We start from the raw sequence: 15,909 nt of genomic DNA, 5'->3' as shown, positions 1-15,909 counted from the left end.
GTAAGGCTACTGTCCTGCCTCACTTCCAGTGATGAAGCTAAGCTATGCTAACGGAGCGTCTATTCCCAAAGCTAAAATGCACGCACAGAGACAAAAAAGGTATGTATCTTCTTGTCTAACTCCAGGGAAGATGTTAAATAAGCTAATTTCCCAAAATGTTGGAGTTCCCCTTTAAGTGATGACATCGTTCTCTACAGTGAACACATCTCTTCAAAACCTTGACCAATGTTTTTCTTGTCTCCGCTCGTCGTCTTCGTCCCTCAGACGAGACCGGGCTCCTCCTCCTCCTCCTCGTCCTCCTCGGGGGGACAGCCGCGCCCCTCCCTCCCTAACGGCCCCTCCACCGCCAACTCCCTCCCCTCGCCGCACCCCAGCCTCCACCCCGCCGGCAGGCCTCACCCCCCCGGACCCCACCGCCCCCCCTGCCCGCCGCCACAGCAGCCTCTGGCCAACGGGCCCCTCCTCCTCGCCCCCCCCGGGGCTCGCGGACACTCGGACCCCCTGCTCTCCTCCGCGGGCGCGGGTCCCGGCGGCGGCAGTTCTAGTCGTAACAGTAATAATAATAATCAGCCGACGGCTACAGGACCCAACGGAGACGTGCCTTACCTGCAGCCTGGTGGAGACCGGGCGCTACTACCTCACACCTGCACAAGCACCCTGCTCCTCGCGCGCTGTCAGGTCAGTCTGCCACCCACCTCACACCCGCTCAGACTCCGCCCCTCTGTGTGGACCCCGCTCAGACCCCGCCCCTCTTGTCTCCATCCTCCAGTCGCAACTGTTGCTTTCCGGGGATCAGGGAAAGAGGGGCGGAGTTTGAGCTAGGAATTGAGATTGTCGCTTCCCTGTATTATTATTATTATTATAATAATAATAATAATAATAATAATAATAATAATAATAATAATAATAATAATAATAATAATAATAATAATAATAATAATAATTTAAACTTTATTTGTATGGCACTTTTCATACAGAGGTTGCAGTTCAAAGTGCTTCACAACAGTAAAAAAAAAAATACAGGCATTTTTGGTAAATCACAGTGTTTCACATCTACAGGATCTAGCATCCCAATAGGCTCTCTATTCAGTAATACAAATAATAAAGTAGTTTAAAATGCTTAAGTTTAAAAATAGTCTAAAAATTATAAAATAGAACGGACATACAACAACAGTAAAAAAATACAGGCATAAGCGAGCATAAAAATTAAAAATGTAAATAGCAAGGTTACAGTAAAGAGTGTGATAAGATTGTTCAATCAGATGAAAATGGCCCAGTTAGGAGAATCAACCTTGGCTAGGCGGTGAGGTTCACCATGTACCTAACTGGAATGGTAAACAACTTTGCTAGATTTAGGTCAAAAGTCATCTTCTCCTCACAACAGAGCATCACTCCAACATCATATAGAACCGACATATGAATTTCATTGGAAGTTTAGGGAATTATAGGGAAGGGATACTATAGTATAGCAGCTATGAACTATAAAAGAAGGAAGGGTCGACTGGTCACGTCAGAACACCAGCGTCCTGTGCTCTGCTTGGAGCCAGTTCTATTGAAGCCTGTATTAAAATTCTAAATATACAAGCTATCTGAGGAAATATACCAATATACAAACGTTAGCTAGTCACAGTGTTCGCACCAGGTCCCTGAAGTGCTTAAAGTGCTTGATTTTTTACAAAAAAAGGTGGAATTCCTTGAAAACAGAATGTTTTTCAACATATCCGGGGCCATTCACGTATACATACGCGATTGGGAGCCAGCGCTTGGCGGCCAATCACGTATATATATAAGTTTTTAACTCGTTATTTCTTTTATTCTCTATTGCCATTCATAATTCATCGAGGCACTTTGTGCATGCTGTTCTGAGTGTGTCTGCGATTGCAGACGGTCAATACCGCCCCCTAACGCATTGTGGCCGCTGTTGCACTCCATTAGAAACGATGTATTTTTTCTTCTGGGCTGAACTGAGAGAACGCTGGTCCAGATCAGTTGAACCCGTTGTCCGCCGGGGATGCAGATCTGCTGTTCTGGTACCCTGAGGGACTTGGGCTTTTTTCAGGGGGAAAAATGCCAGGTCGGTCTGGGTGTCACAGGGTTTAAATACTCCGGCGAGTTAACCGTTCACCACCATACATCTACGAGGCTGCCCCCCCCTTCATATGCAATGCTGGAGGACGTGGCACTTACCTCGGCGCCCAGTACTTCAAATGGCGATCAGATAAATTATTGTTTTTGCATTACATCAGAGACGAGGTAAGAACACTATATATCAAATCTGATATTTCTTTCTCCCGCGATTGAAGCTACTGTATGTGTGTGTGTGTGTGCCGTTGGTGGCAGTGGGAGGGGGGGGGGGGGTGCGCCGGTCTAAACCACATTTCATTCTTGCATGAGGAAGGATAATAACGATAATCTAGCGTTGATTTCAGGATGATTAGATAATCAGGCGGAAAATGACAACGTGATAAGTGGATTTCACTAAAACGCTATTATCCCGTCTTTTCCTGGGATTACTTAGAAGCACCCAAACTATACTCGTATTCAAAACGGTATAAAACGGAAATGTACGAATGAAAAAACAATCTGTTTTGTGCATGTTGACTGGAAGCAACTCACTGACAATCGACGGGTGTATTACAGGGCTGTACACTGCGACGAGATTATCGCGAATTGCCCCTTTAATTGGCCGTTGCGATTGGTAAATATTATCTGGGGGCGGGCTTGCGAGTAGTGCTTTCAAGCCTTGCATTCGCATTTCACTCCTAAATTATCCAAGGCGTGTGATGACGCCACTCACGCGAGCTGAGCAGTGAGCACTCAGCAGGTATGATCAGCGGGAACAATTGACTGAGCACTCACTCTGATAGACTGGCTGACTGATTTAGCTATGAAGAAAAGTAAAGTTAGTATTGCTTCATATTTTCGACGCGTTCAACCTCCTATAGTGAGCCGAACTGAACTGAACTGAGGGGGCTTTCTCACTCAACATCGGGGTCGAAATCAGCTCCGTGCCGTCCTCATTCCGAGTTCCGTGCCGAACTCCCCCCCCCCCCCCCCCTCTCCCCCCTCTAGTTTGTGTACACACTTCAGTCTGGGTGCGCTCTGGGTTTTGTTTACGGTTTGCGTTTTGAGCTTGTAAGCTTGCCGTAGTCGATGATGTCACGCTCGAAATGTAAACACAGGAAGTGTTAACACGGAGACTGGAGAATGGATGTTGATATAAAGAAACAAATAACTAATAAATATGAAGTTATATTTGAACCTCTGTTGTCAAGCCTTGTCAATATAACCCACCCCCCTTTTCTCACGAATGGAACTCTGTTGTAGAGTCCGCTTTTGATCGTTTTGCAGGGTTAACAATAACGCTAAGCTAATGGCTAACGCTAGTTTTACTAGTAACATTGCTCGCACCGATTATATTGAATGTCATTGATCTACTGGTCGACCGAAAATGTAAACGGGAATGTCTTAACACGACTGCGGACTCTGGATGTTGATATAAAATGAACAAATTGCCAATAAATATGAAGTTATATTTGAACCTCTGTTGTCAAGCTTTGTCAATATAACCCACCCCATTTTATCACGAATGGATGGTGTTGTAGAGTCCGCTTTTGAGCGTTTTGAGCGATCTACTGGTCGACCACGGCCGACTGGTTGGGCACCACTGGTCTAATAGAAATAAATGCATTCGAACAAGAAAGTATAGTATACAGCAATGGCTAACGGCTAAACGCTAGTTAGCTAGCCTGTTCAGAAGCTAACATTATCCCATTGCTTGTGGCAATTATATTGCATGTCATTGATCTACTGGTCGACCACGGCCGACTGGTTGGGCACCACTGGTCTATAGAAATAAATGCATTGAACAATGTATAGACATAGCAATGGCAAACAAAATTGCCAGGCCTAACCGCCCCCACTCAGCCCGCACCTGAGACCACCTATTTCAGGCGTCCAGGTTCAGCGCCCCCGGGGACGAATCAGCGGGGGGCGGGGACGGGGGACAGCGTTCTCACTCAGACAGACACACCATTTTCTGATGCGAGCCGGCTCTGATTCGACACAGAGCAGTGAGTGAGAAACCACCCTCAGACACACGGAGAGAGCTGCGGCGTCTGCTGCTCCTCCTCCCTCCCGCACCCGTGGCTGTAGTCTCTAGTGGGACACTGGGACCTCGGTGAGCCTGCCAGCCGGCTCCAGCAAGTCTAGTAGTGCATGATAGCTCGCGTTAGCTTACTGTTCAAAACGAAACGTCCCATTAAACTAAATAGTTCAGATAGCTCCTGATATCAATGTCTTATAACACTGAGTCGATGCGTATTCAAGCTGAGGGCACGCTGAATATAGTCAATAGGGTCCAGCTGCAGCGCCGGAGAATCCTGGCCGTAGCTGGAGGCTACAGTATAGGGTCCAGCTGCAGCTCCGGAGAATCCTGGCCGTAGCTGGAGGCTACTCGAGTACACACAGACAGTGGAGCTGGTTGCATATAGCGAGCATTTTGACTTGTTGCGTGGTGGCGATGTCTCGCAGATAATACAACTACAAGTATGATTATATAATATATATATTTTAATTAAAAAAAATGTATATAAAATAATTTTTTTTTTTTTTTATCAAAAACAATAGATATAAATAATGGTAAAATTGTTATTTAAAAATGTGCCCCTAAAAATTTTTTTTTGCCCCTAAATTTCTCATTTAGGGGCAAGTGTGCCCCTAGTGAAAAAGCTTAGCGTACAGCCCTGTATTAGATCCATAGCTATAATATTTCATATATTTTAAGCACTCGCAAGTGAACAAAGCGCCCCATTGAACAAAGCGCTGGCGTTCTAGCCAGAAGGTAAACGGCGACCCCTGGCCGTGAATGTGTTAACCCTTTCACTGCCACACACTAGTAAAGGGTTAACCTTCTGTAGTGTGGCAGTGAAAGGGTTAACATGCTGTTGTGTGGCAGTGAAAGGGTTAACCTTCTGTGTATTGGCGTAGTGAAAGGGTTAACCGTTTGGTAGTGTGGCAGTTAAAGGGTTAACACTGTTCTTAAAAAGTCCTTGAAATTCAAATAAACCATTCGCATTGAATGTTTTTTTTTTCATCCATGATAAAATAGTTCTGAATCAAGAAATATAATTTTGTTTATCTAAAGTGTAGGCTGGTAAAGATATGCCTCCTAAAGTGTGTAAACGGAAGCACAGCCAGTAAAGTGCACAATATGTCCTCGTTTAAGCCACTGCAACGGCTTGGCCTGAAGAATTTACTACATCAGTGGTTCCCAAAGTCGGGGTCGCGACCCAAAGGTGGGCCGCGAGCAGCCACGGGAAAGCCGCGAGATGATTTCCAAAAAAAAATCCAAAAAAATATATATTAGGCCACTGAACTTAGAAGCAGGCCAGGACAGTGTTTCTAGTTGTATTATAAAATTCTATTCTAAAATGTGACTATATGGTTTTATATTAACTTAATAAATAAACAAAAACGAAATATCTACTTATTTCAACGAACATTTCAAACTAAATAACAGATTATGCACATAAAACGCTGAAAACAACCGAAGCAACAATAGTATTTTAATGAGGCTATTATTATTATCATTATTATTTTGCAACAAGTTAGCCCTCTCATAAATAGCACATATAAATGAATAACTAACTTGAACTAACTTAATAGGATTAAAGTGATATTTGGCTAAAAAAATTGGTCGCCTGGCAAAAAAAAAAAAAAAAAAAAGCCTGACGATGTGCATTAAGCCGTGGCTCTCTGACGCCTTATTTTCTGGGTCCCGGCCTGAAAAGTTTGGGAACCCCTGGACTACATGACCGGGACGTTCTAGCTTGTTTGCCGACAGGATTCGGGAAAAGTTTGGTCCGTTTGGAGGCAGCTTCCAGGGGAAGTACATACACCGGAAATTCTACCCCACAGACACTTTCGGCCGTAGTTCTTTACCAGACTTTATCTCACGGAGGAGATAAAACTGGGAACGAGGTCATCTAAAGTGTAACTAATTGTCGGAAATTGGTTTTAAGTCATACATATTGGATCAGATCTTTTCCCCCCCAAAAAGGACAGCATTTAAAAGTGAATTGTATCCTTTTAAATGCCCCTGAACAATTGTGCTTGAAAAAGTACTTGAAAGTCCTTGAATTCAATTTTGCAATGTCTGTGGGAACCCTGTAGTCAACAAGGCAACACATTGCAGATGATTCTGACACCCGAGGTGATGACGAGCTTCCACACTTGGCACCAATGTGCGTTCACGCGCTACACAGCTACACAATGACCCTTCCTTATTTAATAGTTTCCTTGACATTATAGGGACAATACTGTGCCAGTAAAAATATACGATTGCCTTGGATCAAGATGTGTATCTGTGTCCAGGTGTGTAACAGTGTGTCCAGGTGGCGTGAATATTAAAGGCAACCAACTTGTGTTCGGCTTTTCTCTGATTGGCCGCGCCCCCACGCGCAAGCAAGCGCAGCCGTCCCAAATGAAATCCAAAGAGCAAGCGCGGCAGCTTGGGCTGCTGTTCCAACGCACTTGTGTTGGGCTGCGGTAGCAGTGGAGCGCTGCTGACTGATTATTATGTTTCGCGTTTTTAACAACCAAAGTTAGATTCACTCGTCACTGTACATGTATAAACAAAGCCCACACAGTTATGAAATAATAAACACTGACTATCTGACTCTTACCAATAAACACTGTGTTAGGACTATAAACACTGTTAGGACTATCTGACTCTTAATAATAAACACTGTTACAGACTAGTGTTAGGACTATCTCGATTCACGCGTCACTACTGTAACTAGAAACTCTGGGTGTCACTGTACATCAGTAACGTTATTTCGCGTTTTTAACGTCAGCGGGGCGATGCGGTGGTTAGTCCCCGCTTCCGTGCACCGCCGCCGGCTCTACTCGGTCCAGCTCCAGCAGCAGCGACGTGCTCCGTTGTAAAGTAGCGATTTTTATTGTTTTGTCATGAAAACCCAATTACATAATCCAACATATGTGTAAAGAAACAACATATTCCAGTTAACGGTATATTTTTTAATTATTCATTACGGTATAAATTAGGTTAACTGGAGCTGTGGAGGCTGCTTGTTGAAGAGCCAGCGGGGCGATGCGGTGGTTAATCCCCGCTTCCGTGCACCGCCGCCGGCTCTACTCGGTCCAGCTCCAGCAGCAGCGACCGTGCTCCGTTGTAGAACGAAGCCCTTCAATGACAGAGCAATGACTTCGCGACAGCCATATTAGACACATCGCCATAATTTAAGATATAGTTTATGCATTCGCAAATATGAGAGTTCTGTCATTGAAGTGGGTGGTGGCAGCTTACTAACAGTAGCGATTTTTATTGTTTTGTCATGACCAAACATAATCCCAACATAGATAGGAGGTGTACTGTATGTCAAATGTCGGTCATGTGGTGGAAGTGTTTAGTACAGTCACACAACAGAACACCGCTGTAGACCAGCGCTTTTGCCGCGTCTCTCTTTGCGCGAGGGCGTGTGCTAGTGGATTGATTGATTGGCCGTGCGGCCAATCAGAGAAACGCTGAACGAAAAGCTGAACACAAGTTGGTTGCCTTTAATATTCACGCGTCCAGGTGTGTAACAGTGTGTGTCCAGGCAGGGAGCGAAATTTACTTTTTGACTCACCGGCCAGTGGCGGGTAGATGGGAAGAATCTACCCGCCAAGCATATTTCTTACCTGCCAACTTTTTTTTGATAAAAAAAAAATTATTATTATTTTATATAATTTTCTTTTTAATAAAATATATATATTATATAATCATACTTGTGATTGTGTTATCTGCGAGACATCGCCACCTCGCTGTCTGCAAACAGCTCCACTGTCTGTGTGTATACTCGAGTGGCCTCCAGCTCCAGCAAGGATTCTCAGGCGCTGCAGCTGGACCCTAAACGCTACATTCAGCATGCAAAAGGATTCTCCTGAGCTACAGCTGGACCCTATTCATGCGATGTAAGCCAGGGACTCGAATACGCATGTTGTTGTTGTAGGACATTGATGTCAGGAGCTTTCTGTAGCTACTGCTGGATGGCGTTGGGACAACGCCTCAGTGAACTATTTAGTTTACTGCGACATTTCGTAGTGACTAGTGAGCTACCTAGCCAACGGAGGTATTATGCACTGGACTATTGCTGGAGCATTTGTTGATGTCGGGAGCTATCAGTAGCTAGCCGGCTGGATAACGTTACACAATGCCTCATGTATTAAACTAAGTGAATAGTTGACTGGGTCATTGTTAAGAGCTACAGGCAGTCTCTATCTATCTAAATCACCTACTCGAGATAGAAGCCTGTGGCCGCTCGATATCCCCCAGCGAGGTGCTAAACTCCAAGTTCTCGAGTCAATGACTATTTCTGTCTAGTTTACTTCATAGTCACTGGTCTAGTTATATCCAGTTGATATGAAATGTAAGCATAGAAGAGTTGTTAACCTCTTCTTGTTTGTAATAAACCGAATGTATGTCTAGGAGAACTCTCATTGCCTATAATAACAATAATATCATTATTATCATTGTTATCATCAATATCATCATTTTACGTAATGCCTGTTAGGCTGCTTCTCTGGAAGCCTGATGATCTTACGTCACCACCACCACCATCATCACCGTCCTCATTCGTGAGGAAAGGCCTGTTAATAACATATATATATATAATATATAACTTTTTGCTGCAAAGCATTAACCAGTCAATTGATTCAATCTGTATTACATGCTGCCAGTACATTATAGTCACCTTCAATAGGAAATCAGGGCGGCGGCCGGCATCGTGGCACATTGCTGGCAGAAATCAGTCCAAGAATTCAATGGATAATTAGAAAAAAGTAATCTTTATTTCAATGAAGTTACAAAAAAGGACTATTGGATATGTCCCTTACAGTTTAAAAGATTATATAATACAAAACATCTCATCTCTAAGATCGCAATAGCCTGACACGGCTGGTGTTGTGCAAGCAAAATCCTGCATCTTGTCTTCTAAAGTAACAAATGGAAAAATCTGTCTCATAGCAAAAAACTCTCTTTGTCATTTTGAGCAAAAGAGCAAATGAGCTAAAAAACAAAGCTTTGTCCGGGGGACTCCACTTTGAAAAATAGACCGATTCCGTTCCTTACGGTATCGGCCGCTAGAAGAAAGTGTCTGCAAGCAAAATCTGAAAATCTGACCTCTCGAAGTAGGAGCAGTCATTTTTATATCATATCAGGACCTCTTTGCCATTGGTCCAAAAACAGTGATGTCACAGCTATATCATTCCACTGGCCAATCAACGTATAACACATACAGATGAATTCTCCTCCCCCTGTATTCGTCACAGTAACTGGAGGAGCAACAGATTACCTTGTGTTGGAAAATCCCTATCACGTTATTTAAACATGTATGCATGTCTGCTCTGCTTCCTCACTGCAAGGGTTAACTCTGCAGGCTCCTCTTGGTCGGAGCTGTCTCCAAAGCCACATTCTTATCGTTAACTCCTTTACTGCATGGGCCTCTCTCGTTCTGACAGTAAGAGAAGAAGACGAGGCAGACTGCCGTAATATACAGTACATAGCCTAACACAGACATATACAGATATATACAGATATACATACATATACATGTACAATACAGTACTCGTATACATTGGTGGATATGTTCTGCACATCACATATGTATCCCCCAAAGTGCCATGATAACTCTCTCTTCTGCTCTCATCTCTGTGCTCGTCTCGCTCGGAGCTGTCTCTCAAGGTCACATTCTTAAGGGGCCCCTTTAATTTCTGACTCACTCTAACAGAGACTGCATTATCAAAAAGGTTTCTGTTTCCATTCTGACTGTAACATAACATTAACTTTTAACTGTAGTATAGTTTAAAAAGTGTATAAAGAATATACAGGTTATATAAGAATACAAAAAGACATCCGTCATATCATAGGCCTATTCCATTCTCCAGGATCACGCAAAATATTGTAGTGTACACAAGTTACTGTTCCAGAGTCCACAGTCCATAGTTCTCACAGTTTTACACAAGTGAGAGGAAGAATATACAGACATTCCTCATAATCATATATAATAAACATAAGAACAGGATGTCATAATAACCAGTGTCACTAGTTGGCTGTGACCAGGGAGCGAAATTAACTTTTTGACTCACCGGCCAGTGGCGGGTAGATGGGAAGAGTCTACCCGCCAAGCATATTTCTTACCTGCCAAATTTTTTTTGATTAAAAAAATATATATATATATATTTTATATAAAATTTTTTTTTAAATAAAATATATATTATATAATCATACTTGTAGTTGTATTATCTGCGAGACATCGCCACCACGCAATAAGTCAAAATGCTTGCTATCTGCAAACAGCTCCACTGTCTGTGTGTATACTTGAGTAGTCTCCAGCTCCAGCAAGGATTCTCCGGCCCTGCAGCTAGACCCTATATTCAGCTAGACCCTACATTCAGCATGCAAGGATTCTCCGGCGATGCAGCTGGACCTATTTATAACGTTACCGTTCTTTTGTCAAATCACATTCAACATGCCCTCAGCTAGAATACGCATTCAATCAATGTTATAAGACATTGATATCAGGAGCTATCTGTAGCTACTGCTAGCCCGGTAGATAACGTTAAGACAATTTAGTTTACTGGGACATATGGATCAACGTGAGCTAGCTAAGCTAGCTAACGAGGGACCGGAGGTATTATGCACTCGAGTAGACTATTGCTGGAGCATTTGTTGATATCAGCAGCTATCAGTAGCTAGCCAGCTAGATACCGTTAGACAATGCCTCGTCATGTATTAAACTAAAAGTGAATAGTTGACTGGGTCATTGTTTAAACAGTAACGTTAGCTCTTGGAGGTCCGATATAGACTAGAGCAGATGAAGTAAACAAGCCAGATAGCTTCCGATTGGTCATTTGCTTTTTTTCTCATGAAACCAGTCACGTCACTCTACTGTGATTGGACCTAGTGCGATGTGGGACTTGTAGTTTTTTAACGATCTCGCGGCGGAGAAAAAAAAGACGAGCGGCTATAATCTGTACTCGCACAAGAGTATCGTTATGAAGTTATGAACTACACGTCTACACGCCACACGGCGGGCAGCCCTCTAAGTGTCATGCGCCAAAGGTAAAAACAGCCCGCCCCTGGCGGGCGGCGGGCTTTAGTTTCGGTCCCTGGCTGTGACACTTCACACCCCCTCTGTCATCCTGGTCGGTCATTTTCCATTGTCTTAATATCGTCTGTACTGGGGGACGAGATGGCGATTGCGGGGTCACGTGGCTGTGACTCTCCACAGTCATTTTGTAACGGTAGCTAACGTTATCGCCACCACGCAACAAGTCAAAATGCTCGCTATCTGCAAACAGCTCCACTGTCTGTGTGTATACTCGAGTAGCCTCCAGCTCCAGCAAGGATTCTCTGGCGCTGCAGCTGGACCATACTGGAGCTAACGTGTACTAGGTAGCTACCTATCCAACGGAGGTATTATGCACTACTAGACTTGCTGGAGCATTTAGGTTTAGGTTTACTTTATTTGTTCAAGGGGGACAGTGTACATTAATAAAACATTTTACAAATGTAAATGCACCCAATTTTAGCCAAAAGGCTAATTTCCATTGGTAGTCCCCCTGCCAGAAGGTACAGGCTAAAATCCTGTGTAAAAAAAGGGTTAGCAATAAAAACAGAATAAAATCAAGATAAATACATTAGAATAAAAACACAACAAAAGCACATAGAACATACGACAGGGATACAGGTCACAATACAGTCATGGACACAAGGACAGAGCACATCATGGCATATTAAGAGACCCAGACATAGACAGACGCACCATATCCATATCCACACACACATATACACATATAACCTCAGTGTTGACAGTTCTGGTTATCAATGAGCCATTCCCTAACCCTGCACTTGAATGAATGGTATGATGTGGACACTCTAATTGTTTGAGGAATTGAGTTCCATTGGTGGGATGCTCTGTATGAGAAGACGGCCTGGCCAAATACACTTTTTTTGAAAGGGATTGTACAGTCCCCCCTTGCCGCACCTCTAGTGTTCCTGGTTGAGGCAGACTTGAGGTTGATGAAACCGGACAAGGGAGGAGGAGCTAATCCACACTTTATTTTAAAAACTAGACAGACGTTTTGATATAGGGTCAGGTTTTCCCAACTGAGTAGATTATATTTTTTTAGAATGTGACAATGATGGTACCTGAATGGTTTCTTGTCTAGAATTTTTATTGCTTGTTTGTAAAGTGATTCGGGCCACCTCGAGCCCCTCGAGGGACTATTGAGGCAACAGTCTCGCTTCGCCAGTTTCTGACTAAAATGCGTCAAATCGGTTACTAATGGCAAGGCGCTCGCCACTAACGCAGGAGATGCTGGGTTCGAGCCCAGCTCTCGCCGTTGCTACTGGCTTGGCTGGTCGTTCATACTAACACAATTGGCAGTGTTAGGGGTGGGAAAGCCAGTGGGTGGGGATTGGACGTTGTGGACAGCGACTCCTACAGGTCGGTTGGTGCGCCTGAACAGCAGAATCAGGAAGTATCGCGTTACTCCTCGCCACTGAGAGATCGCGCTGTTCAGGTGAAAAGATGCGACAGCTGCCTCCTGATGCAAGTGATGCAAGGCTTGGTCCTCACTGCAGCCGACCAGTGGGAGGCATAGTCTAGCAACGTTCGAGACAGGGGAGGGGAGAATTGAAGGGAGAATTGGCGAGGCGAAATTGGGATGGGAGAAAAATAGAAAAAAATATTTATCGGTTACTAATGTGAAAGATCGGATCGGGAAAGATCGATATCGGTAGATACTTAGCGGAGCTAAGTTAACAATATACTCGTTATCACCATACATAACGCTTATATTGAAACACGTTGACATTAGGGCCGTTCTTTCAACCTAAAAGTGCACTTTCTTCAACCTCGAACCTAAATTCCTTAGCAACCCGCGTGTGTTACCAAGTAAACAAACCAGCGCGCACATTCGATACACACAGATATGAAACGAGTCACACGGAACGTATAACGGAGGCTGAAATTAGAGCAATATGACTCACAAACTCACGACAGTAGTACACAACTACACACACAGACGCACAAAATGTATTCTGCATTGATTAAGTGATGATCAAAACCCAGCTTAAGCCGTTAATAATAATAACTTTATTGTTCCTTTCTCCAGGGGCTCCAGAAGGGTTCCTCTCCACACGCAGCGGGTTCTAACGGTGACGGGTCTCTCTCGCACCCCCAGACACCCGACTCCGCCCCCTCGCACCCCCAGACGCCTGACTCCGCCCCCTCGCACCCCCAGACGCCCGACTCCGCCCCCTCGCACCCCCAGACGCCCGACTCCGCCCCCTCGCACCCCCACAATCAGGTCGGACATTGCGCTGGTGGCAGCGTGTCGCCGCGGCTGCAGGCTCCCGGCCACCTCCCGTCTCCCCCCGCCCTCCCCCTCCCCCACGCTGCTACCTCGGGCGCGCCCGCTACCAAAGAGAGCCCCCCCCCCACCAACAACACCGCTGCCACGGCGACCACGGCCCTCGGCAACGGGGCCTCCGACGGCCAGACGCCGCCTTCGCGGACCGAGGGCTCAGCCAATCACCTTCATTCTGGGGACGGCAGGCGGGCGGGAGAGGCCGGCGAGAAGCCACGCCTCTGCGCAGACGACAATCTCACGCGGTCCGCCTCGCTGGCGGGGGGGAAGGGCCCGGCAGAGCGGCCCGGGAACTCTGAGGGCGGGGCCGAGCGGGTGTCGCTGTCGTCTTCGTCGGAGCCGCACAGGAAGATCAACAACATCCACCCGGCCGCGCTGCCCTCCGCCCCCCACGCCCCGGGCAGCTCGGCCGCCTCGTCGCCCATCTCCGCCATGTCCACCGCCACGCCCTCACCCAGGTCCGCAGAGCACGCCCTGACCCACAGCCCCGCCTCCGCGCCCTCGCCCAGGTCCTCGGAGCACGCCCTGACCCACAGCCCCGCCTCCGCGCCCTCGCCCAGGTCCGCGGAGCACGCCCTGACCCACAGCCCCGCCTCCGCGCCCTCGCCCAGGTCCTCGGAGCACGCCCTCACCCACAACCCCGCCTCCGCCTCTTCGGGGAATCCACCCGCCGTCGTCAACGGCAACGGCAAGGGGGGCATCTCGGAGGACTCTCGGAGCCCGCTCAAGGCCGAGCCCCCCGCCGCCCCCTGTCTCAGAGCCACGCCGCCCCACGCTGCCTCCTCCTCGTCCTCCGTCTCCATCTACCCCAGCTCCACAGACGTGCTCACGGCCTGCAGGTGAGACTCTCTCTCTGGTGTCTCCCCACCCTCCTCCTCCTCTCCTCCTCCTCCTCCCCCTCCTCCTCCTCCTCCTCCTCCTCCTCCCCCTCCTCCTCCTCCCCCTCCTCCTCCTCCTCCTCCTCCTCCTCTTCCTCCGTCTCCATCTACCCCAGCTCCACAGACGTGCTCACGGCCTGCAGGTGAGACTCTCTCTCTGGTGTCTCCCCACCCTCCTCCTCCTCTCCTCCTCCTCCTCCCCCTCCTCCTCCTCCCCCTCCTCCTCCTCCCCCTCCTCCTCCTCCTCCTCCTCCTCCTCTTCCTCCGTCTCCATCTACCCCAGCTCCACAGACGTGCTCACGGCCTGCAGGTGAGACTCTCTCTCTGGTGTCTCGCCACCCTCCTCCCTTTTCTCCCACAATGCCTTGGGCTTCTTTCCTCATTAGCTGCAGACATGTTGGGGCATAACAAAAAATATTGTTTGTTTCCGGTTGCCGACCGACCCTGCCGATTTAGGTGCGACCCAATATATTTTATGAGTTTTTTTTTTAATTACAAAAAAAAAAAATTATAAAGTTTCATAGAAATCTTAGTCAAACCAAACATGCTGGCAGAGTACATGCATCCATGTTGTTGTGAACATTTTAATTAAATAAAGAAATTCCCTATCCATAGGGAAAGAATAAAATAAAATAAAATAAAATAAATTCCCTACCTACCCATGGCCTTAACTGACAACCAACAGGAAACAAACAATATATTTTTTTATGCCTGGTTGGTTGGTGGTGGTTGTTGCTGTGATGCTACAGCCCCTCGGATGAGCTGCAGGCCTCGTTGTGTTTCTGTCTGTTCCCCCCATGGAGCTGCGTAGAGAGAGTGCAGTAGAGCCGTTTCTCCCAAGCCTGTTTTTTGGGCTTCGAACTTCGCCAGGGTTTTTCCCGAACGGACGTTCGAACCTTCGTTTTTAACTCATTCAGTGCCAGAGGGCGCGGTTTACTGTTACTGTTGAAAGGCCAACACTTTAAAGTACAGGAATACGTGGCGGTGTTTGCAGGGCTAAAACTATATTATATATTATAGCTATGGATATAATACTATTGCCCATTTGACATCAACTATCTATCGTTCAATATGAGAAAAAGAAATAACTTTTTCATCCATACATTCCCGTTTTATACCGTGGTGAATATGACTAGTTTTAGAGTAATCCTGTCTAATCCCAGAAAACGACGCAACAATACGTGCAATTCACTAAAAACATTGTCATTTCTCGCCGGTACACGCTACTATTTTGAAATCACATCTATATTATCGGTATTATGTTTCATCATGAATGCATGAAAGGGGGAGGGGGGGTAATTTTTTTATGCTTTGATCGTCACCAACGGAATACGTTACACACACACATTACACATTACACGCTCCGATCGCAATGAAGGAATTATTGGATCAACGCAAGATTGATACCATATAGCCCTTACCTTGACTAGGATAATGTACCCCAAAAAGAATATTCCAATGATCTGATCGCCATTCCAAGTATTGATGTTGATCGTGTCATAATCCACCAAAGAACATGAATCGGGAGTGTTTGATTCATATCAATCCATGCGTTATAATCGCACGTCATGCCCGACTAGGAAAAGTCCGCCCG

General features: G+C 46.0%; 1 protein-coding gene across 1 annotated transcript in view; it reads left to right on the top strand.

Annotated features, from left to right (window-relative positions):
* The window catches only part of LOC311248450 (lysine-specific demethylase 6A-like), a 128,753-nt gene that overhangs the window by 35,721 nt on the left and 77,123 nt on the right, over positions 1–15,909 (top strand). The window contains exons 9-10 of the mRNA XM_084339326.1: positions 265–678; positions 13,183–14,276. Coding sequence (XP_084195452.1) covers positions 265–678; positions 13,183–14,276 — 1,508 coding nt within the window. The remainder of the gene's footprint in view (positions 1–264; positions 679–13,182; positions 14,277–15,909) is intronic.

This window comes from Notolepis coatsorum (genome assembly GCF_963971535.1).
Source record: "Notolepis coatsorum genome assembly, contig: SCAFFOLD_204, whole genome shotgun sequence".
In the NCBI taxonomy this organism is placed as follows: domain Eukaryota; kingdom Metazoa; phylum Chordata; class Actinopteri; order Aulopiformes; family Paralepididae; genus Notolepis; species Notolepis coatsorum.
This window is presented reverse-complemented; position numbering and strand designations above follow the sequence as displayed.